The 26093-nt window shown below is 35.0% G+C and overlaps 1 protein-coding gene across 1 annotated transcript in view; it reads left to right on the plus strand.

The window, feature by feature from the left end:
• Positions 1–26093, plus strand: part of EYS (eyes shut homolog) — a 700592-nt gene that overhangs the window by 438383 nt on the left and 236116 nt on the right. The window contains exons 33-35 of the mRNA XM_063152992.1: positions 3271–3461; positions 5172–5263; positions 20857–21007. Of these exons, the coding sequence (XP_063009062.1) occupies positions 3271–3461; positions 5172–5263; positions 20857–21007 (434 nt within the window). The remainder of the gene's footprint in view (positions 1–3270; positions 3462–5171; positions 5264–20856; positions 21008–26093) is intronic.

The following is a 26093-nucleotide window of genomic DNA, read 5'->3' on the forward strand; positions in this document are numbered from 1 at the left end:
TGAGAGGACTTTATAGACCAAAGGGCTTGTCTGTTTCTTAGGAAAGCAAGTGTTTGGCATTCCTAGGGAAAGATAAGATACGATTTCAATTTTTCTTTTTTTTCATTCTAAGGGCTTGGGGGATGAGTCCTCTCCATTAGGACAAAAAGCAATCTAGGATGCCAACTCCAGAGGTCAAATGAAAAAAACTGCATCTAAGTGCAATAGAAGGATTATAAGAAAAGCTTATGTTCTATAAAAAGAAATTGAGTACTGTTGCAAACAATGTGAGAATCTTAATAAGTGAAATCACACCAGCAGTTTATGTTAATAGCTGTTGTGGGAAGGTATGTAGCCTGTTTGTTATTGAAGTAGTATTTTTATGGATTTTACAGAAACCTGGAGCCTGCTAAATATTCTTCAGTGCTTTCTCTCATTAATTCTTTCTATATTTGGAGACTAGAGCAATTGCAGTAATTTTACTGCAGATGATTTGTTTAAGAAGTTATCTGTTTAGCAGCATGAATGTATTTCCCAGAAGAAGCCAAACTGGCCTCAAATCCGTGGAATAGGCATGGAGTGTATTGTCTTGCAAGGCTTCATCACGTGCTGCCATATGAAGATAAAAATAAATGGATGTTGGTCAGAATAAAGTTGCAAGTTTTGTCTGTAGTGCTCTGTGCACTTGCTACAATTACACAGAGAAAGCTAAAGGTAGATGCCACTAGCTTGTGCTTGTTTGGTTTTCCTTGAATTTTAGTAGATAATTCAGTCTGACCTCAGTTATCAGAGTTAAATTACAGTTTCAGGAATCGTGAATAAACTCTTCCCGCAACTACCTTTTTTTTTCTTTGTTTTCTCCTCATGATTACAGATTTTACTCTTCTGTGAGATCTGGAATCTCAAATGCCTTCTGTTAGCAAATCTCTGGAGAGCTGACATAGTTTTGACCTTTCTCACATGTCAGCTTTATTATACGCTGAACAATGTGGGAGAGAAAAACAACCCAGCAATAAAAACAACCCACCTCCAAAATATTGGGAAGGTAGCAGAAGGATTTAGGACTGCGGGAAGGGGATGTTGTGTACAACTTTGCTGTCTTTTAGCCAAGCTGATCTCCTACATGGATCAAGAAAAAGAGATGGTTAGATATCAGACTTTCAGGAGTGTGGGGATAACTGAGTGTTTCCTTGGGATAAGCAAAATCTATTCAGGGGCAATTCAGGGCAAGCAGAATGAGAGAAAGATTTAGAGTTCAGTGGCTTGCTCAGGATGGAAAACAAACAAGGGTTAGGGATTGGCAATAATTCTCAAAAGCCTTTTATTTGAGAAATTGCCCTGTCTATAAAATGTAAAAAGCTTTCTGTGCCTTTCTTTTTAATTTAATTTTCTGAAATTTACACCTGCAGGCTTATAGTTCAAAGAAGAGTTTTTAAGGATTAAATACACTTAAAATTGTAAAATCTCTTTTATTGCAGCACTGGTTATTGATTGGTATTTCTTGGAATTTTTTGGTCTATGTTATTCTATGTTGTATGTATGCATATGTTGGTGATACTTATATAGTACTGAGAATTTCTTAAGAGCTTAGCTTGAGATTTGACCACAGTCACTTGAACTTTGTAAATAGGTTTATGCAAAGTCATGAAAGGATAAAATTCAGCATACCCTTACAGTGAAACATGAAAGTTCAGCATCAACAGTTTTTGTTTTATCCCAGTATCATTTTTGTTCAGAATTTAATCATATATAGCGAGGCATTTGCTATTGGAGTTGTTGTCCAAGAGATTAAAATTTTACCTATTTTGGAAAGTAAAAAGAGATCTGTGACCTTCAAAGATATCCTAAACCCCTGTAAAATTGATTGAGTGAAATTTGACCAAAGGGAAATGGAATCATTCACAGGGAAATGGAATCATTCACTTATGTGTTGTGTATTGTATACAGGTTGATAGTGTTGCACCAACATTTTTCACAAGATGGCTGAATTGTTAATATTTCTTTAAATTTTTATCAGTCTCATGAAGCTGATCAAACAAATAATTGTGTGCTGTGAGACTAAAGCATATATACCTGCTTCTACAAAAATTGCAATACTTAACTCCTCATGTTACAAGTATGGAAGAGAACCCATATTTTTTAGTCTTTACAAGCAGACAAGTGTAGTGATCTCAATTTAAATACTGGCAAATAAAAAAACAAAGTGCAAGACTGCAGCTGTGTATGAATGGGTACCTATGTGCATGTCTCTTCCCTTGTAATCACACCATAAGAGAAAGAAAAAGAAGGGGAAAAAATGGGGGAAAGTGAGCAGTGAATGGAGAGGAGAGAAAAGGGAGGGAAGGGAAGGGAAGGGAAGGGAAGGGAAGGGAAGGGAAGGGAAGGGAAGGGAAGGGAAGGGAAGGGAAGGGAAGGGAAGGGAAGGGAAGGGAAGGGAAGGGAAGGGAAGGGAAGGGAAGGGAAGGGAAGGGAAGGGAAGGGAAGGGAAGGGAAGGGAAGGGAAGGGAAGGGAAGGGAAGGGAAGGGAAGGGAAGGGAAGGGAAGGGAAGGGAAGGGAAGGGAAGGGGGAAGGGAGCAGAAAACATAGAGGAAAGGAATGGGGAAAGGAAATATGAGAAGAAAGAAGGGGACAGGAAGAAATAAAAAATACAAAGAAGCCCCTTTTAAGTGTCACCTGCTGGGCTTGAACCCATATATTCACATACCTGTTCTATTTTAAAAAGTGTTACATCTGCCCTTGCCATGTATTGCATGGGCTGCTGAATGCTATGAGGTTCATAGATAAATGAGACAAGATGGATGTAAACCCAAGGAAAATTTTCATCTTTCACCCTAGCACCAGAAAATATTTGATATATTAAGATGCCAACTTCATAATTAGTTTGTAGAATGTCTTCCTCCATTTAGATATTGCATAGTTTCTGTAGAGACTTCAAACCCATTCGTTCTTGCATCTAGGTTTGATGAAAACACCTAACTTTGTAGAAAATGTCGAGCCAAAGCTGCTAGATACGTACCAATTCTTTCATCTTTGTAGCCTAGTCTTTCAGGTATTGATCTATATGCTTGCTTAATATAATTTAACAAAAACCTTTTTGTCTAGTTTTATAAACTCTCAGTGTTAACCTTTGACAGAAGAAAACCAATATTATTTTTCAGATTCATTTATGAATCCTTGAAAGATGTAAACAATTATGCTGTATCTTTGCTACCACTACCAGAATAAGAGAGCAGTGTGTGAAGAAGAAAAATATCTTTATGTTCTTACATGTCTCAAAATTCTATTCACAGATTTTAGTTATGCTCGCTACTATGGTGATTCTTACCTGGAATTTCAAGGCTTACATTTGAACATGCAGAATTTCATCCACCTGGAATTTAGGACCTATGATCCTCATGGACTTCTTCTAAATATTGAACAGAGCCCAGAAACAATTCGACATTTTCTAATTCGACTTGTCATCAAAAATGGTACCTTGCAGGTAAGGCATCAAAAGCTCCCACTGAAGGAAAAGTAAATAAAAGTTGAATCTGTAAAACTGTTAGTATTTTTTAATTTTCTTACTGTAGAAGATAGTAAATAAAGCTACGGAGATTCTTGACATCTTCAGTATTTTAAGGAAGATAGTTGTTAAACTTGCTCTCTGTTTTGTCCATTTCTTGGCTAATATAGTCAATATGACTCACAAGAGTATACATTAAAACACAAAAGCAAAAAATGTACATTTCATCTTTACATGCTGTACAAATTAAGTTATCTTATTTTATACCTAAAGTAACTGAAATTCCTCACATGGAACTTCATAAAAATTGTCATAAGGAAGGCTTTTGACATAGGCATAGACATAGAAATTGAATGAATTGTCAGAGAAAAATTTATTATGTTAGAGAATAGAGTGTATCTTCTTTACCATGTATCTATACGTAGAAATCTTTCACTCCATCTATTATTTAGATCTCAGTTCCACAGGATCAGGAAAAAAACAATTATTTGGCTCTCGTGGACAGACTAACAAGGAATATATTTGTTTATAAACTTTAAAGAGTAAAGTGTTTATTGTGGTATATCTTTACCTTCCACAAATTATTCCATCTTTTCAGAGAAAGAGGTAATACTAGAGCTTTTTTAAGAGATAGGCAGATACTAAAGAGGCTATAAAAAGATATTAAAAGAAAAGTTACTTTTCTCATGACTTGCCTCCCATTTTCCTGCTGAAAGTTTCCCAAAGTACCTGTAATATATTCTTTTGTAAGAACTGTGAAATGTCTGTTAGAAACAGCATTTTGTATTATATTTGCCTTCATGTTTTAAGACCATGACCATACTAAACAGATATATAAACTGAACATAAATAGAAAAGAAGAAAATTACCTTTTACTCATTTTGTTATGTTGTGATTTTTTTGTCTTTTACTATATTGTGACTGTCCAGAAAAAAAAAGGTGAGATTAGTCACGGGCAGGAAGTTATCCAATGTTTAGAAAATGGTGATGGCTTTAAGTTCATCTTACTTGTATTCATGGTAAAGTAATGATGCGGAAAAATATTTTTCTAACATATCATAAGCACCATAAAATATGAAAGTACTTTAATTGACACAAATCTATTCAGAGATCCCAGTGTGCCATGTTAAAACTAATTGAATTCACTTAATCATTCACAAAGCTGGTCAATTAAATGTGGATTTAAAGCCCAATGAACAAATGGTTCTAAGCTCACAATCAAGCTACAATTACAAGTAGACAAACCATGAAATCAAGTGCTTGTTCGCATTAGTATAGGAAATTAAATGGTGCTCCAAAATGCTCAAACCTGCATGCTACATTACATGTTTGGAAGTGTAAGGAAGCCATAAAATGTTAAGTAAAATTCACCCATGGCCAGTGTTAATTTCAGATGGGTTGCAGATGGTTGACTTTTTTGGAAATCAGACCCATAATATCTGATTGTACAATACACAAAGATTAAAGCATTTTCATGCAGATTAGGAAGCATATATGTGTACTTGCATATTTCTGGTATAATAGGCCTCCTTATCCAGAACTTTCAATGAAACATTTATTTTTCTTGATACACATGACATCCTTCAGTTTTTTTTTTAAACCATTTATCATTTTAAAATTCAAGTTTCAATGCCTGAAACTGTTTAATTATTGGAAATAATGTTATTAAAACCTTTTCCCATTCTTTAGTACCAGTATTTATGTGATGACACAGCAGAAATCAAAAACATCACTACTACTGCTAGAGTGGACGATGGATACTGGTACAGTGTGCAAATTAGGTAAGTTTACTGTTTTCTGTTTTTATCAAAGATCACATAGTTTGGACCATTAGTAAATCCCACAGATACTATATCTGATTAACTATGATACCTCAACACATACTGTAAAATTATGTTATGGTAGTCTGGGCCAAAACACATCCTTGGAAAGAATGTTTAAATCTACAGTTGGACAGTGCTCATCACATCCCTGATGTGCTTAGTGGAAATAAATTTATTCTTTTTGAAGTAATTTACTGTAGCAAACATAAACATTCAGTCAGGGAAGATGCTGCACAGTAAATCCAAGCTACTCAGTCTAGGAAATAGTTGAATTTCCAACAATGAGAGTGTGATTTATAGAAAAATACTGGAAAATAAATAGATAGGCAGAAGCAGCACCATGACTTTCATTGCTGTCACTGACTTGCAACTCGTAATAGGATATGTTATTCCTGTAAAAGTAGCAATACATGCAACTGAAGGAGAATAAAATGAAAAGAAAATGAGGCAGGAAAAAGGGGTAGGTAGTAGGCTTTCCTTAGTGTTTGTGCATATATGTATCTAATGACCAAATATCTGTGATCATGGAATCCACAGCCTTGGAAGTGAAAGTTTTGGGTTCACTTTATAGGAAAGTTAGGCACCTAGTGTGCTCTCTGAGTGCCTAGTTCCTATTAGGTAGCTTAAAAATGGTCCAGCCTTCTTGTCCAGCAAGAAGAAAGCAAGCTAACTGTCTGCTTGTCTCTCAGGAGTAAGTTAGTCCTTAAAAAGTTTGTGGAGGAGTGCAGAAGGAATACAAACCTTTCACTGGAATAGACTTTTTATAGCTATATCTGTCCAAATATTGTTAAATGAAGAACTTTTGCAGGGCAAGACTGTCTCCCCTTCCTTCCATGGGAAATATGGTGGAGTGTATCCATTATATTGTGCCTGCTGCCTCAGATGTGGCACTGAGTACTCAGTGAGGAGAACCAAAGTTTGTTTCTGCATTTCAGTTACCATTGCTATTATAATTTTTTTTCCAGCAAGTTAAACCACACTCATGGCTAGGACTGCTCAGTAACACACACAAATTAATGCAAGGAGCAAAAGCCAGTAATCCACTGTGGTTGTGCTTATCACCCAAAAAGGAGCAGCATAAACCAAGCCATGCTAATGGAAGCTAAAGCAAGTGTAAGCTCCTCCGTGACCAGGAAGAAATAGAACACAGTATCTCGATGGCACTGATAAAAGTGAGATTCTCTAAAATCTAATAACATACAGAGTTCTGTTTATTTCCTGGTTATGACTCCCTTTCCATACCAAGATAGAGAAATTAAATTGGAAAATAGTTTTTAGAGAACAAAGATGATAAAATTACTAAGCAGCTTCTATATGAATAGAGACTAAATACTCAAGTACTCGGCAAGCCCATTAAATACAAGTAAGAGAGGATCCCAAAGAAGACATATCCCAAGTGACAGAGAAAGGGCATAAGTGGAGACATAAAATTTTTAGTTACCTAGATAGTTGAAATCCATTATAGTTCAATTGTTATTCCTTTGTTACTCATTTTAAGAAAGATTTAAGATCCTGAAAATAGCAAAAGTATGAATACCTGAACCCTCAGTAACTCTCTACAGTGCCTTTCTCCTGGCACTGAAGAATTCAAACTGTGATGCCACTGTCATCCCTCAGAGATCCACTAATTACCATTATGGGAATGCACTTATTCCATGCATTTTCCTCCTACTCCATCAAGTAGAAAAAAGCTTGAGTCTCTAAATCAGCCCTGTGATATGATGATAGCCCATGACAAAAGAAAGCCAACCTAATTTCTATATTTTGCTTTTCCTTTTGAGCATAAAAAAGAAAGGAACTTTCTTTCATTTGCAGGAAATTATTTCAGGACAGCTCAGGAAATGGGCCACACTTATTTCTCCTGCTGAAAAAGAAGGCATGCATACCATTTATGAGACTCAGGCTAGTTACAGAGCAATTAATAATTCATCATTCTACTCACTTCAGAAGAGTGGAAATAGTTCTGGAAGTAGTTGTTTTAAGATGGCATTCTGCAGATGACACCAAGTTGTGTGCGAGCGTTGGTTCACTGGGGGGCAAGAAAGCTCTGCAGAAGGATCTGGGCAGGCTGAATCAATGGGTCAAGGCCAATTGTGTGAGGCTTGTGAGAAGCGGCTGAGGGAGCTGGGGCTGTCTGGCTGGGAGAAGAAGAGGCTGAAAGGAGACCTTATGGCCCCCCTACAACTCCCTGAAAGGAGTCTATAGTGAGGTAGGGGTCAGTCTCTTCCCCTGACTAACAAGAAATCAGACAAGAGGAAATGGCCTCAAGTTGCACCAGAGGAGGTTTAGGTTGGATATTTGGAAAAAAATCTTCACAGAAAGGGTTGTAAAACACTGAAAGAGGATGTATAGGGAAGTGTCTGTGTCACCATCACTGGAGATATATAAAAATCATGTAGACATGGCAGTTAGAGCTAGGGTTTAGTGTTGGATGGACTAGGCAGTGCTGGTTTAACAGTGGAGATTGATGGCTTTAAAGATCTTTTCCAACCTAATCTGTGATTCTATGATTCTAAGATTCAAAATATCAGCAATGTAGATGTCAGGAAGATTTGGAGTTGCTTCTCACTGTCATCTCATGCATTTGCACATGTGCTTGAATTAATTATAAAGTATATATCCTGTATATATATGCTTTACATTTTTTCCTATATTGACAATTAAATATATATTGTTGACAGTTAAGTTTGATAGAGTCAGTCTTGAAATATGAGTTAATTGTTTTATAAAGTTAACATTTCATTTAATCAACTGCAGTGTAATACAGCATAAGAAAACTTAAAATAACTTTGGTGACAAATTTCTGTAACTTATTCAACAACTTTCTAGAGGCTTGCAAATATTTAATCTTCTCAGAACTGATTTTCAGTGAGATAAATATGTTAAATTTTGAACAATGGTATCTGGGAAACCGGTGAAGTTAAATGGGAATGTAGGAGATATTACATATTGTAACATCGTGGGTATGCACACAGGATTTTCTTTGTTGTGCATATGTTAAGCGTTGTGAACAGATATTTTAGATAATAAAAATAACTTTTTTTGAAAGAAAATGCTAATTTTAATTATTTAATGTTATCTTAATTTTTTGGAGCTCTTTTGATGTAGTCCTGTGATGGAAAGGATTTTGTCTTTTCAATTAAGGAAAAGCAGTGCATTTCACCTACTGAAGATAAGCCATCTTCAAAGAGTGTGATGCCTCTACAATATCATATTAAATGAAAGTAGACTTAAAAGTAGTGACTGCTGTTAAATACAAGTTTAAGTACAGTGAAAATTAGATAGTGATAGTATCTTCCTTTTCTCCTTACAGGAGAACATTTTACTGCTTCCTTTTCCCCACAGAAATAATTCCTCACAAAAATAAAATAAATGACACACTATCTAATGTTTGCAAAATACGTGCATATTGCTGTCAAACAATGTCCTTTATGCAGTTCTCATGGTTCATCATGATATTCGTGCTGAAAGAAAAGTAGCAGCATTGCTGAAGAACATTTTTCGTGATGATGGAATATTGTGACTACAAAAACTGTAATAATTTAATAAATTTGGTACAATGTAAGGACTGTATTTGCTTCAAAATCTGGGATATTGTGGATAATTTGGGTTAGAATGTAACTTTTTGCATCAGATTAGTCTAATCTAGAATTGGCTGCTAAAACCAACGTTGCCACGGTTTGCCTCAGAGCAGTGCCTGAAAGTTCCATTTCATGTGTAAACTACTGTGGTTTTGTACTAAGCCTGTTAATGAAACTTCATTGCAGCTGTTTCACTCACATTTCTGACTATTGTTTTGGTTTTCTTGAGTGTTACCCGGGAAGTGAGTGAGCTACTGTGAAAAATGGGAAATATCCCACAGGGATTGGATAACTGCAGGATATTGTGAAGAGAAGAAAATGTTAGACTCAAGCATTGGAAGGTTTACATGTTTGGTTTTGTAGTGTAGATACAGTTTTCTTACTGGCAATGCACGGGATGCTTGGCCACAATCTTCTCATTCCAGCCTTCATAAAACTGCCTCCATTAACTGCTTTAAGCTTTTTCTTCTTCAATCTTTGTCATTAAAACAAGTTGATAAAATAATATGTATTGCAGAAGCAAACCAAACTGCAGCAGCAATATTAGAAATTTGCCTTTACTTTGCCCCAGTACTCTCCATTTCAGTACTGATACAAATAGTTTCCTCAATTATGTAAAAAGTATTTTTATATAATTGAAGTCTCAGATTATTATTTTCAATTGCTTTAGCAAATTTTTCCATTTATAAATTTATTATGCAATAGATGTCATGAATACAACTTCATTCTTTAATATGAGTCTATCGTGTTTGAATTTTTTTTAATTGTCTGAGATATTTTGGATTATAATCTGGTGTTGTGCTCCATTATAAACTGACTGTAAAATCTGCTTTTCAAAGAGTGTTTTATTCCTCTACTTTAACTCCTATTGTTTTTAATTTTAGTTTTGCACTAGTAACCTGTAGGACTTTTAGTGATTGATTGTCTTGCTTTTGAGATGTAAAAGTTTTCTGATTCCTTTAGTCAGAAAAAGATCTTTATAATCATGCCAAAATGCAACATATGCTCATTCAGGAGCTTTTATATTGCTTGGTTTTGACAGCTTTTTATGAGGGTCTGAGATAATCCATATAGTGCAAAGTATCCTGTATTTATTATCCTTCACAACATGCTACAAACCTCATATTTTCCCTAGGGCTTTTAGGCAGGTAAGATAAGCATATGATAGATAAAGTGGGTAGCAAATCCTGCAGACGCTTCTCTGTTTTGGTTTTTTTTTTTTTTTTTTTTGGTTCTTTCTATTTCTTTTATTGTAAGTTCCTGTTTTTATTTTATTGCAAAGGTGCAGAATTTTGACCTTCATTTTTTAGCATGACAGCATATGGGTGAAGAAGTCACTCATCTGTTGTTTCATGTACCATGTAAATGTCATATACTTGTTGAAAACATGCTTAATGGTCCATATCCTCAAGAAGCAGTGTAAGTCAAAAGATATTATTACCAATTGCTGCTGTTTAGTTAGAGATCTGTATTCAGTATTTATGAAATGCTGTATTCAATATTTATGAAAAGTGAGAAATATATTCTTGATATAAAATAGCTTCAGGGTCTTTTAATTTTCTTCTTGTCTCCCAAGAAAGCTGTCAATGGACTTGCATCAGCAGCAAGAAGTTTAAGTACTTAGATCCATCAGGGTTTAGCCTGTTTTGTATGTTACCAATACAAAAGATTTAGGAAGTTGCTGGACCTCTAAACTGGCCATTGACAGGGTCCTCACAAACTTCTTAGCCATGGTTGTGTTGGTCTTTTTTTTCAGTCCCTCCTAAAGTGCCTAGTGTAAAACTAAGGGTGAATGAAATACATGTGCTGACTTACCTAATAATTTCTAATTTTTATATGGTCTGAAACTTTTCCCAAATCAGTGGAGCTTACTTGGATAAAGTACAGGGTTTTCTTTACTTAGTTCAATTTATTTATGATGTATTAACACTGGTAATAGAATGACATTTGTATTTTCTTAATTTCACTGTATGTTAAATCCTAAGTAGTTTATATCTGCTACTTAATATCCAATATACATTGCAGAGATGCCAAGACACTGAAAACAAATGGGTTTGAGAATATAGTTTAGAAATGCAGGCATTTTCATTTAATGGGGAATGAAAATAATTAAAACATTGGAAATATTGATACTGATGTCAAGACCTGGATTTGTAAAGTGGAAAATAGGAATGAGTTGATCATGAAGTGTGAAGAAAATTGTAAGGATTCTTTTTTCATTTTGGTTTGGGGATTTTGGACAAAGATAAAGAAATTTAACGTTGAATAGATATGGTAACTATCACACAGATGAGCAGGAAAAATGAACAATATCCCCCAAAAGGGTATTATTAAATACTTGTGAAAGGAAAAAGATACGAACTTTTAACAGCATAGGTTGACTATTGACACAAGTAGCTCAAAAGGTGGACAATTTCTGGGGCTGAAGATTTCTATTACTTGATGACACTATTACTGCCTGCTGGCAGAGCATAAGAGTGCCACAGAAATGGTAATGCTGGATTGAAGCGACAGAATCAAAGGAGATTGTGATTTATGAACTGTGAAACTGAAGCCAAATAAGAATCAGAAAACACTATATAGAGGAAAAGTTCTGAAATCTTTCTAGTTGGAACATATGTGTTTTCCAGTTCATTCTGGTAATGTGCACAGTACATTTAGAGAGAGTTAATTTGATTTTAATCCTTTCACAGATTAGTAGAGGAGGAATTAAGCCAATAATATTCCCTCTTGTAACTAATTTTTTTTTTTTTTTTACTTTATCTCATTAATACTTTATAACTTAAACCTTCTTTAATGTATCTTTCTATTTGGGAGCTGGGGTTGTTCAGCTGGAAGAAAATGAGGTTCAGGAGACAGCATGTTGCTCTCTATAGATACCTGAAAGGAGGTTGTAGCCAAGTGGAGGTCAGTACCTTCTTCCAGGTAACAAGATGAGAGCAAATGGCCTCAAGTTGCACGAGGGGAAGTTTAGGTTGGATATTAGGAAAAATTTCATCACAGTATTGGTTGTTAAGCATCGGAAAAGGCTGCCCAAAGTGTGACCTTCACTGGAAGTATTTTTTTTTTAATTTAGAGGTTGCAGTTAGGGACATGGTTTAGTGATGAACTTTGCAATATTAGGTTAGTGGTTTGACCGGTGACCTTAGAGGTCTTTTCCAACCTTAATTATTGTATTATTCTGTGATAGTTCTCCCTTTTTAATGATTTAAAACACAGTGGAAATAATGACTCTGTAGATGCTAGAGAGCAGCAACAGCATCTCACTAAAAAACACAGATAAGAAAACTGATCTCTACATAGGTTGAATAGGAGAATGCATTTATTCTAGCTGCTGCTGAACAATTATTAAGGAAAGAGACCATCCATGAATTTATACTTACCCAGTTTCCTCTGTGAATAAGAATAGATTTCTGTAGCTTAAGATCATTTTTGTGCACAAATACCAGAAATAAGTTTCAAGTACAGAGTATCACTGCAGTCATGTTCTATTAATCCCAGAGATTTCTAAAATACCAGTGAGGCTGAACTATTTTTTTTTAGGAGAACATCTTAAGCTTCAATAGTAGAACCTACTGTACCACAACAACACTAATGGTTGTACTGTTCTTTGAAGTGTCTTTATTGTGAAAAACAAAAGTATATTTTTATTTTAGATTCAGAAATTATTTTTTTTCAATACTAGAAATTGCCTTTCTTTGTCTATCACAAAAAGCAAAGAAACAACTTGCCTCTCTTACTGACTGCTGCATATCACCAAGTGCCATATCTGTTAGAGATATTGTCTAAACAATTTATGTATTTGCTGGAGGCTTTACCTCAGGACATGTCTTTAGCTGTTGTCTGTTTAAGAGTATTGAAATCCTTTTCTATCCCATGTGATCTATACAATAGTTCTTAACTCTATTGTTCACATTATTAATTTCACAGAACATTCAAAATTTTCTTACCAGAATAATTCAAATTGCTATTTTTAAAAATAAAGTAATAATATTATCATCTGAGTTTTTCAATATATTATAAATATTTTTTCCTTATAAAAAGTAATTGAATGTACCAGTATCCTATTTCTGAATGGATTTTGGTTTTAGGAAAAGCAGACATAATATATATAATGCACACAATCTAGTATTTCCTTTTATACACTTAAATGCGCTGCAGACGTTGATTTTGTAATCAAAGTGATTTTAAGAACTCAGGTTTTCACATATGATATCAACATATTTTATACAATTGGTGCATATTAATAAGTAGTAAATATACTAGCTACCATAAAAAAGCTTAGTGGAGAAAAAAAAATGTAGGTTTTAAAAAATATTTATAGAACTTCTTTTCTCTCTGTGGATGAAAGTATATAATGATTTAAACATAGCAGCATAAAGTAAAATAAGCTACCGTTTTTATCTAAGTTAAAATTTCTAAAATTTCTTGGGTTTAAATTTTCAGGCCAGAAGGGAACATTATTTGACCACCAAGGGACCAGTAGTTTGACCACTTCTATATCTTGAATGATCAATATTTTGTTTGAAGTCTATGAAAAACATAGACTTCATTTAAATCAAGCCGTTCTTTTAAATATTTTCCTAAGATACACTTTACCGTGATCACCTCTTCCTAAACCCACAGCTTTGGTGGGCAGTTTATGTATACAGATTATTCTGTCTGGCAAACCCCAGCCAGTGCTTCAGTAAAAAGCTGAAAATAAAAGGTGGATAAAGATTCCCTTCTGACCCTGCTAACCTGATGTCTCAGGTATTGAGGTAATGCTCAGGACTGAGCCAGCAGTGCAGACATATAAGAGGTGTAATTCACTCTCACCACAAAGATATTTTTGTCTGCTATGTACCCTTTCACTGCTCTGTTATTTGAGACATGTTCAGAAAATGGAGAAATGAAAATAATTAGATGGTTCTGTAGTGGGAGAAAAATGCTGATAGGCACTGCAAATTGCATCCAGAAACCTGAAGACATACATTTTTTTAAAAGTCATTGTACTGCAGCAGATATGAGGCAGCATGAGTATTTGAAAGATGATGCAAGCAATCCTTTTCTCCTCTGAACAGAGCAGGATATGCAAAGAGCAAGACAGGCAGTGTGGCGGCCTTGTTTACTGAGACAGTGCTGTGTGAATTCTGTACACTGTAACTCCTACGTAGCAAGAAGGAAGCTGGCTGTCTACTTTATCCCACATGAATCCCTTTCAGTCAGAGTTATCTGGAGGCAGAGAGACTGCACCTCTTCTGAAAGCAAATAAGCTTGTTTTTTCCCTGAAGGGCAGGATGGAGCTTGCAGAGAGTCTGCGGCAACAGCGCAGACAGAAAATACTGAAAAAAAGCAGATGAAGGACAGACAAAAGAAGGAGATTTTTTTTTAGGACAAATTATATCTAGTAGAAAATTTATTTCAAGTTAGAGAATAAATTTGCTTTCAAGGATTTTATTTAATCATACTTATTGCTACATTTTCATTATTAAAAAAAATATTTTAAGAATCTAGTTATCTTATGTGCTAAATAAATTCTATCCTTAAAGAGGGGGTTTATGACTTTTTGGATTAGTTACTCCAACTAAAGGGAGACAATTCAGAATGCCTGAATGTTAAAGGGACACTTTTGACCTCAAAAGTCTTGGTTGTTTTTTCCATATTTAAACCACTTTATTCTTCTTATTTCTTTGTTTGGCTGCTGACCCATGTTTCCAGGGCTCATATAGGGTTCTTTGCCTAAGGTGCCACTCAAACCACACCTCTAACTATATGAGGTGCCAGTGAGATTATCCAGGCTCCACCACATCTACTGTATATGGTGGAGCCCACAGCCCTCCGCTAACTTCAGAGTTTCTTTAAAATGTTAGCTTGAAGTTTGTCTTCTAAAATTATCAATTTAACTTTGTTTCAGAAACAATTTCTGCCAGCAAACAATCATGGGGTTGTACTGCTGATGCAACAGGATGATATTCCTTTTGAGCTGTTTAGGAAAGATCTTGGTCCTGCCTTGCCAGACATGGCAGAATACCTTTTGCTGTTCTAAAGTCACTACAGCAATTACTTTATTCATTCAGCAAGAACTAAGATTCCACAGAGAAAGGAATAGTGGAAATGGATAAAACCTAGAAATTATGTCAGAGAAACTGGGCATTAATATTTTTTGTATCGGGCATTTAGTTTCCATAAATTAAGAATAGTGAAAGTAAACTTTCTACTTACATAGCTGTCTGAGTACAGGAAAAAAACTGTACCTTGCACTGATCAAATCTTCTACTAAAAAAATGTTTAAAACTTATTGGACTTTTTTTCAGCTAAGTAATTTTATTTTATTTTGCATCAATGCAATGTTAAAAAAAAATCCTAATTGAAATCAAAACTCATTATGAAATGGAAATTTAAGGTGTTGCACATATTTTTTAATTTTCCAGACTGGCTATTTTTCACAACCTTCTTATGAATCAACAGAGAATAATCAACTGCCTTTTCCTTGTGATACTATTGAACGTGATGGATTTAATTAAACTAAATTGATCCTAATAACAGTTAATAGTGATTTAATACCACCAATTAGTTTGATACAAACTGTTGTTTTACAGCCTCTTTAAAACAAAAGCTTACTTAGTCATGCTACATCTTGTGTATAAATCACATTTTACATATTCTCAGAACTCTGCCTTAAAGCAGACACACATAAAAATTTAGAATCATGCAAGTGACAAATCTGTCATGTGTTGTGAAATTTTCTTCCTCAGGTTGTTTAATTTTAAAAATGCTAGAAATGTTTCTGTCATAGCTACTTTATTTTGCTTTGGATCTCAAAAGAGATTGTTAGTGTCACTTATAAGAATTAAAATTTTCTGCATTATCTTCTAAAGCAGCTTATTGCAGGGGCAGAGACATGAAACCAGTAAAATAGGACTCTAATAACAGGCCAATAGCAATACATCAGGCTTTGTTCTGTATTATTTTCTATGGAACATCAGAAGATACTTATGGATACTAAAAGTGGGTTCAGTGTTCTGTGGCTGCTTTGGCCACATATCATAGACATATAGCTTGTATGAAGGAAAGCACAGATAGAAAATAGAGATCAGAAATAACATTGGCCAGCAGAGCTGATGTAAATATGAATTCCCACAATGTCACTATTTTTTATTATAAACAGTCTGTAAGATTCACTTAAAATTGCAGTGTTCCAAGTCTAAATCCAACTCTAAACTTCCTGCTCTCTGAATACTTAAATACAGTACTCTCATTTGAGCCAAGATTTTCCCTAAGTGACACATCTCCCTCAGCTTTAAATAAGTGCATACAGTTTTCTAAGTTTAATTTCTGCAAGTAGTATCTATGGTTGATATGCTGTGAGCAGCAAGAAACCAGAAGCAGGAAACTGCAAAGACAGAAAGGGCCAGAGGCATAGATAGTTGGGGTTTTTTTAGCTACAGCTAAAGTAGTAAATTAAACTAAAATCTGAAGGCTGGTCTCTGAACTGACACCAACTGGCAAGTCTAAGATCTTTTTTACCAAAAAAATTTATGGTAAAAAAAGTTTGGTAAGGTGAGTTTGAAATGATTCCTGAATTGCACTAACCAGTGAATTTTGTAAGTTTCAGAATTGAAGATAATGTTTAACTTCCTTAGTAACTGTAACAGAAACAGTGATGACTTTGTAAAAATATGGATGATTCCATGTCAGGATTTGAACTCAACTTGTGGACTTTAGCATAATAGTGTAAGTGTAATTTCTGTGAAAAGGGGATACTATATTTATTTATTTATTAGAAAATGAAACAAAGTTCATTTCCTTCCTTTGTTGTATTATTAGATAAATTTGCATCATTAGTTTCATTGTTCTTATTTGTTTAGTTAAATGACAGTTAAATGTAAGACCAGACCAAGAAATCAGCTTCAAGCGCAGGAAATGTGTTATCAGAGAAATGAGAATAAATAATGTTGAATAATGGGTTTATCTACAACTTGGAAATGTGTGTTACCTGGTGTCTCAGTAGGGCAAAGTCAGCACAACAGATGAGAGTATTGTAAAATTATGCATTTTACTGCAGAGTGAAAATGTAATGACTGTGAGTGAACTGGTATATATTCTATCTAGATAAATCTACTGCAGGTAATAAGAGATTCTGCCTTATTCTGTAACTGTTATTAGTATGGAATTTCTGGGGTTTTCTCTGCTGAAGGAAGGTGTCAGGTTTGTAGAATTGTAGGGTATTTTGGGCTAAAAAGGGCTTCGGGACGTCTTTAGCCCAGCCTCCTGCTCAAAGCAGGGCCAGCCAAGGTCAGAACAGGTTGCTCAGTGCTTTATTGAATCAGATTTTGTAAACCTCCAATACTGAAACCTGCAAAACTTTCTGAGTAGAGGGGTCTAGATGATCAATTCCTAAAGTTGCCTCAAACACCTTTGAAAAGCTGTAAAGATTTCAAAACCATTGCTAGGTAAAAATTGATGCAACCTTTTCAATGTGCCTTAAGAAAAAGTTTCTCTTGATTGTAGTGACAGCAAGTTTATTGTTTTGTCAAAATTTTACAAAAATAAATATTCTACTGCAAGGAACAGTTTGTGTATGAAACCAGAAAATGTAAACCTCCACTACTGAGTGAAAAACAAGTTGTCTTTTTTTAAGCTAATAAATCTATAAATAATAAATAAATATAATTAAAGTGAAATATGTTCTCAGCTTCATTTAAAAAATTGTCTTCAATACAATTGGGGAATTAGGGTTTGTTTTATGATATATTATAATAAAACTTCTTTACTTCTGGTGGTTCACAACTTATGTTCGGTATAGATGCTTTAAATATCTTGTTGCTTTTGTATAATAGACAGAATGCTAATATTACAACCTAAACAATTCAATGTTATTAGTGAATAATTTATTGTTGTTTATCATGGCCACACTCAAGTGAAATTTCTAGAGACAGGTGAAAGTTTCAATCTTGTTTCTAAACAGAAGATTTTCCTTTTCTAACAGAAAAAAATGTAAAAGAATTTTTATTCCCAGCAAAGCTGCACAGCATGACTGACAAAATACTTTTTCTGAACAACCCCCTTTCCCTCCTCTGCTTCTGCCCTTTTTTTCTTACTTTTTTACCATTTTATGATAATCCTAAAAATGTCTTTTAATCATCACTGAAAAATGTCAGAAGGTAAAGACATTATGTAAAAGGACTTGGATTTCATACAGACGTTGCCATGTTTAGGGACTGTTATATCAATAGTTATCAAATTATTGTCTGACCTTTCCGTCGTTCCAACCTGCAAGGCATTGAGCAATGGGTTTCGTACTGTTTAGACAGAATTCATCTTCAGGTTATAATTAATACGCCAGTATTTAATCACTACATTTGTGTGGTTACAAATGAGGAAACTGTGAACTATTACTGCTGGCTTGGACTGAGGCATAATTACTGGTAGCTTACCCAGCAAAAGTGCTTGAGAGTTGCTGTATGCATTTCCACATTTATAATTATGCAGAAAGCCCTGTCGTCTTACTTGACCTTTAAAGCACCTGATGTGCTGATTGTCGAAAAAGTATTCTAAAAGCCTGATGGAAATTTCATAGAGTGCATATGTGACCCAGTGATTGTATCATCAGCAAATGCTAAACAATGGTTTAAAGTCATTATTCTAATTTGGCCAGACCCTGCTAGATTCAATCAAACACAATCAGAGGTGCATGGCTGACATTCTAACAAGCTTAGGGCAAAGGCAGCTCATGCTTTGAATTGCATTAACTTGTTTTCTGAAACCAAATACTGGGAATTATTTTCAAAATATTCTTTTAATATATGGACACAAAAATACTTTCACATATCAATCATATAAGCTATTAAGGACAAGCTAAAAAATATGTCTAAAGCTAATATGGAAAGAACAGCATCAATATGGTGTTTGTGTGATAGAAGTAAATACATGGTCATGTAACTAGTTTCAGTGTTAACATCTGAAAACATGTAGAAGAAATAATAATTAAGAGAAAAGCAGAAATTGTCTGAGCAGCTGTACTTCACTTAGCACATCTGTCAAATAGTTAAAAAGAAAAGCCTGACAGTTCCTTCCTGACCCTCTTCCACTCCATCTTAAGAATTGCACTGCGTTAAAACAAGTCTGACTTTAAATATTTCTGAAATACTGCTATATTTTTATTATGTTTTTATTCATGATTACAATGTCGTTTACATATTTGCAAAATCATATTTTTTTTTGTTTGAAGTCTCATTGCCACTCCTTTCTGTAGAATGATATATCCAAGATGTCATACTGGGTTCAAACAGCAGTAAAAATTTCTTGACCATTGCAAATAGAGCTACAGAGAATGGTTGTGGCAGTTGCACGCATTATCAGCAAACTCCCTTTGTAAGGCATTAATGAAAATGGTGTGTTACAGAACCTTGTGTGTCTTCTTAGACATACAGCCATCGTATAATATCCAAAAAATATGGTAGGAAAAACATTTCTTTCCTTGATTCTAGACACATTTGGCTCCTTTTTTGCATTCATGTTAGCTATTATCAAGGTCAAAAAAATTTGAGGGGAGAACAAAAAATCCCCTGAATCAATCCATTAAGACACTAGTTTTCAGTCCACAGAATCAAAACCCCAATTTATTTATCTTTTTCATTCGTGATTTTAGCAACAAACCAAAATTTTTTATTCTTCACCTGAAGTTGTTTGCCATAGGATAGACAGGCCATGTTACATACACAAATATTTATAGGCCTTTCTGTAAATATGTATCACCATGTTTGCACATTGTTCTGAAAGTACCTCAGAAGAGAATTACATGGAAAACATAGAGAACTGTTTGCAATTTTTACTAATGTTAGGTCCCCACTATGTCTGTTAAAAACACATAGAAGACTTTATGAAATTATATGTGAGAATCCATATATTAGCATATGACAGAATATAATTAAGAAAGCTTTTAATGCTCTTTTTTGTAAGAAATTTCAAATGTTTTTTGAATTGTCAGAAATAAACTGAATTCATACAATACCTACTGCATCCTGCCCAAATTGCTTTTATAGAGCTGTGAGTTGTTGGTCTGTGATTTTGGTGGATTTTTGGTTGGGTTTTTTTAGGGGTTTTTTTATTTGCTGTTTTCACATAGATTTTTTATGGCCCTCATGTTACAAAAAACACTTGGATAGCTTTAAATATAGAACTGATAGAACTTTGATTTGTTTCATGTACAGAGAGAAGGATAGGCAAAAAGAAATTCTCCCATGAGAGAATGGTTTAGTTCTGATATTTTCTTATTGTACTTTCTTCAATGAAGATAAAATGATTGCTGCCAGCTGGTTATTGGAATGCAAATGACCTTTACATCATTTAAAAGAATTGAAAGAAACCAAATTGTTGCTTAGTACCTTCTGTTTGTTGTTGCCAATTTATGCATGTTGTTAATGGCAACATTTTTAAGAGGGTATGTGAGTGAGGGAGGGAAATGGGAATGTATATATTAATTGCAGGGCCTAATATTACTGACTTCAGCTTTAGGAATGGTACTTTTGAAGATAAGTAATACAGATTATTATAGTACCTCTACACTTTCTAAAATGCAGCTTGTTTTAAATTTCTTTTGTGATTTGTGTGTGTGTGATGAGAAAGAGGGATATTTAAAATATTTCAGTTGAATTGATGTATTTTTTGCAAATTAATAAGTCTTCTTGTTATCATTCAAAATTTTCTAACTCTTTTTATTCAGTCATTTATGTGCTTTGGCTTTTTTAGCAATTAAACTGCCCAGATTTACAATATGGCTTCATTTTAATAGAATTTCAAACCACAAAGACAAGGCAACTTACAGCTTGTTAAACAGCTTCTTTTACATTTATAGTTCTATAATACAAAACATCTATTTATTTGATTTTCTTTCCTTGTTGGTTTCGTAACAGCCTAATTAATTTGTCAGATAGTAATGTAAGCAATATAGGGTGTTAAAATGTGCCTATTTCTGAATTTGTGCAGGCAAGGCATGGTACCATGCGAAGCAGAAATGTCAATCCTGAAGTTATCTTCAAATACAAGTATAACTAGAAATTTCTGGTCCAGTTCTTATTGGCTTGAAACAGGATCCATATTTGTTGGTGGTTTGCCTCATCCTTATGCAGCAAAACAGGTATTTATTATTATTTCTCATTATTTAAAATTTGTATTATTATGTTGAATGTGATATAACTGAAGAGATTTAAACCATGCAAAAAATAAAAATTACAACTTTTTGAGAGTTACATACATATTAGGGACAAATATAGTCCCTTGTAGAGTATTGTCCATATGTGGGACTTTGGGGAAGGTTTGTCTTGAGTAGGCAGAGTGAAGGAATGCATATGATCAAATTTAGAGGAAGAACCTGTTACGTCACGTGCTAGTTCTATGAGGATGTGAAAAGTATAACTGCAATGGTTTCCAAACCAGAGAAGGCTCTGTTTGCATCCTGTGCTGGCTCAGACAGGTGCATGTAAAAATGGACCAGGCAAGAGAAAGCAAACCCATGAAACTGAATTAATGAATGAGAGATGGCACAGGAGCTTCAATTTGTGGGGGTCTGTATGCAGGTCGGGTAACCATGTGTGCAGGGATGAGCAGTACCTGTATGCAGGTCAGGTAACCATGTGTGCAGGGATGAGCAGTAATGTGCAGTGGGGCTTGCACAGTTAGGGAAGAGGAATACCCACAGTCATGCAGAGAGTTGGAGACAAGCAGATCATTACTCAGTTGTTCTTGTGGAGGATTTTGGGGTGAGTAGTCACAATAACAGATACACATCACTTAAGTGATTTCCAATATTTTTTCTTTCAAGGAATGAGTGTAGTTAGCAATTTCTGTTCCAGTTTATGACACTCAAACTCTTCTAACTCATGCTAACACAGATCAAAGCCCCAGGCCCTCTACTTCATTTGAGACTGGCACCACACACCCAGGGCACACTCATTCCAGCTTCCAGCAGCATGGCCCCTGTGCAGCACAGCTCCCAGTGCAGCTGCTTCAGCCTTCTACATCTTGTCAGGTTATGGAGTGCACCTCAGCATCTAAGGGGCTATGGTAGAGTTATGTACAAATCCTTTAAATAAATTTTTGACATAAGGTGCCGGTGACCTCAGTAGTTACATAGCTCCAAGTTGGTCTCTGACTTTCGCTTATCCAAAACCAACCCGTGCTGCTACCTGGGCTATTTAACTCTCTTTTGTCATTCTCAAATGTGCTTCCAGAATGTAAAACTGTTCATCCTTTCATAATAAAGAGTATCTTTGAGTGTTTGTGTTTTCCATGTTGTGAAATAAATTAAACTGTTAGCACTGAGATGGTGCACTGTAAGTCTCATTTATCCAAACAGGGATCTTTGGATTGGTGTCACCCCATAACTGGGGCAAAGTTAGACTGCAGGGGTTTTGTTTCTCTAGTGCCCTGTAAAAACTGGACATATGTAGTCCGTTTTTCATTTTTTAAGCCATACTTTAGGGTAGGCATCACCCTGTGCAATTGATTTAACCTTTTTATTTCTGTTCCATTCTTCAGTAAGTGAAGGTCATCTTATCATGAGGCACATAGAGTCATTTCAAGCACCAGCATGTTTTTGATACTACTACTGTAGTCTAGCATTTCTAGATTGCTTTCACATTATAATAAATTGCACAGTAATCAATGATGTGACAAGACTGTTGAAATCCAACTTAAAAGGTCTTGTGAATAAGTGCTTTTTAGGTTGTAAAGTATTTCACAAAAAGTGTATTTCTAAGTACACTTACTGAGATTAAAAAACACATCGAGTAGTATTCATAGTTATAAAACTTTCCCTTAATTCAAATGTTCATACACAAACTATACCTTCATCTGGAATATTTATCCTCAGTTGTATATAGAATTTTATTTATTACAAAAATGTATCCATACCAATGAGATATATAAAAATTATATTTTCAATGTTTAAATGACCTTTCTTCTAGAAGCTAAGAAATTTTTGGAGTATACCTCAAAGAATTTATAGCAAAGGCTTAGAAAAGTTCAATTCATGTAGTGTATTTTGGAGAAGATAAAGAAGCAATTTGTTTGAGGGATATAATAATAATGTGTATATGAGAACGACTTTTGAGATGAAAAATAGCTCTTTACTAGCTAAAGGCCAGATAAAATCCAGAAAAATAAATTTATATTAGGGAAGTTCAAGTAGAAATTAAACACAATGGTTTAAATTGCTAAAAATTTTGCCTGCATATGTTGGATTGTCATATCAGCATGGGCTTTCCTTCTTTGAGAATGTTGCAGTTCAATTCTATTCTTAGTGCAGGATTAATAGGTGAGATGTTGTGGTTCATGATTGTTATCTAAATTAGGTAACAGATGTGGGACATGTAAAAGTGCTCAAGCTGGTCATACTTAACCTCTATTAGTACTTGGAAAGCATATGTTCCTATAACTTCCCCAAAAAGGCAAAAATATATCCTCTGCACTCAGTTGCCTCTCTAGTTTTCCACTGAGCTTTCGTGCAGCTTTCTTTATGTTTGAGGTTATCTCAGCCTTTATTTCACTTAATTTTCTTTGTATATTTGTGATTTTTGTATTTACTTTGATCTTCGTATCTCATTTTTCTTATTTTTTATGTTTTTTTAGCTTCAGGGAAGTTCAATTTTCCTTGGCTTCCCTGTCAAAATCTGTAGGGTCCAGGACAAATATAGTCTATAAAGGCTAGGTTTTTTCCCTTTTGTCAAGGAATGGAGAACTGCCTGTCCAAGTACTCTTTATGTGGGCTTTTCAACCCCAGCAGTAGGAAACCACTCCAGAAAGTTTCTTTTCCATCACTTTAGACCCAGGCAGTCAGGCTTCTATTGTAAAATGTTCCTCATCCCTGAAACAGTGTAGGTCTGTTTCTGACCTTCAGCCTGCAGTTTGCTTCAAGGGAAATTTCTGCTCCAGCTGAGACTCAGCTTTTTCTGCCAAGTGCTCTGATCACTCTTGGAGTCAAGTTTGATAATGACCCTTGTGATATCTGCAGTACTCACCTAATAATACATTGTCTTGTTTTAGCTCCTTCTCTCATAGGACTAGTTCACTCTGCTGTTCACTCTGGCTCTCCTACCTGCCGATATTGTGGAAGTTGCAGAGAACAATGACTTCAGACCCCAGCCTTCTTCATTTTCTGACTAATAGGAACTTTCAGATGTCAGTACCAGAAACTGTTGACATGGGAGTCATGTATTACTGGAATTGGCTCATGTTAAATGATTCATTTCTAGGATAGATTCCTCTGCCTTTCATTTTGATTGAAGTTTTTAGATGACCTAAAAGCCCTCGGGGTAAAATATTCTCTCCTCTGATGATTTCCTATACATTTTGCTAATCAGCACTGAAATGTCCATGCATTCTTTCAATATATTTCTTCTTGTTTTCTGTATGCTTATTATTTGGTATTCCTTAGAGTCAGAGTGCACTTAGCACTCTGTAGGGCAAGGTACAACAATTCTACTGATTTCTCTCATTTCTGCCACAGTCTCTTCAGGAGATCAGAGGCTTACCCTCAAGCAGTGATACATTTAAAATAATATCTGTGACATCTGGGATAGCAATGTCATAATACTCAACAGATTGCTTCAGTATTCAGAAGATCTCAGACCTCCCAGATCTCAGTCCTAGTGAGAAACACTACAGCAAGTGGTGAGAAACACTAGAGCAAGATAAAGTTGTGGACTACTTAACTAAACCAGACATAAAGTACCACAAATTCAGAGAGACACTTATTAGCATGCACCCCTGGCAGATGTTATCACTAGGCCACTTTCCATTCCCTCTGAAATCTTAGAGCAATCAGAGGAAGGCCCTGATGACAGTAGAAAACGACAAATGTGATGTTATATTCATCTTAAAAAAGGAAGATGGGTAACCATGAGCCTGTCAGGTCAATGGCACCACTATGTTCCTGATACTAATATAGAAACAAATGAAGGACAAGCACATCCTTAGGAGAAACCAGCATGGATTTACCAAAGGGAAACTCTGCCTGACCAGTATTGCTTAAATTCCCTGGCTTTGTGGGCAAGGGGAGGGCAGTGGATAAGCCTTACTTCATTTCCCAGACAGCTTCACTCCCAACTCTGTCTCCTACCTCTAAGTGGCACAGGAGGGTGAAAAATGGGGATTATAGTCAGACCATGACAGTTTGTCTCTGCCACTTCTTCCTCCTACACACCTACAGTTCTCTTAGGTATCCAGAGGCCAAAGATGGAAGAAGTATTTGACTTGGTATGAATTCTGGAGGATCTGAAGATGTGGATAGAAATCAAGGTAACAGATACGTGCACTGAAACACCTTAAATGAATTCATCCAAGTTCGAGTACTGCAATCTGCTTCATGCACAGCAAGAAATTGGTTTTTTAACTCTGTAAACTGTCCTTTGAAAAGTTTAGCGGAGTTATCTGACAGTCTAGGAAGCCATGGCTGAGCAGTCAGAATGAAAGCTAAACTCTAAATAGCTGGCTGGCAGACATCTTGTCCTGCTGCTTCACTACAGTGAATAAAATCCTCTTCAGTTCTGTGCCAGCTTAGATTATTAATTATTTTTGTATTCTATCCTATTTCTTTGATAAAGAATATGATGGGAATAGCTCAGACTTGCCGCAGGTAAATGGCAAAATAATTTGAACAGTTTAATAGCATCATCTTTTTAAAACATTGGGGTTTTAAACCTATTTATGATCACTGTTTTTTAAGACATAAAAATCAAAAGAAAGGAAGAGAAACCAAATTACACACAGAAAAAAACCCTTTCTGATCAGAAATTGAGAAGAGATATTGTTTCTGAAATCTCAAGACATGTTTCAGAATAATTATTTTCATGCTAGTTTTAGTATTGTTAATTGTTTACAACAGCTTTTTCTCTGCAGAGAAGATTGGTGCACTCAAAGGGAAATTAAATATTGTTTTCAAATATCTACAGCAGTAGCAGTTGATTGCAGTAGTACTGTTATTTCTACTGCTATAATTGTTCCAGTAATTTATATTTCTACACTTAATAGTATTTTAGTATTGAGAATGTGAAATGTCATTATATCTTCATATTCCTTTTCAACTCAAGCCATTCGCTATAATTAAACCTTGCAAATATTAAAACAGGGAAGTTTTAGAAGGAAAGGAAGCTTCTGTACCAGGAGAGCAATCTTCTAAATAAAAATAAATGATTAACGGGGAGGTGTGCAAATATATATGTGGG

This window comes from Melospiza melodia, chromosome 3 (assembly GCF_035770615.1).
Source record: "Melospiza melodia melodia isolate bMelMel2 chromosome 3, bMelMel2.pri, whole genome shotgun sequence".
Taxonomy (NCBI): domain Eukaryota; kingdom Metazoa; phylum Chordata; class Aves; order Passeriformes; family Passerellidae; genus Melospiza; species Melospiza melodia.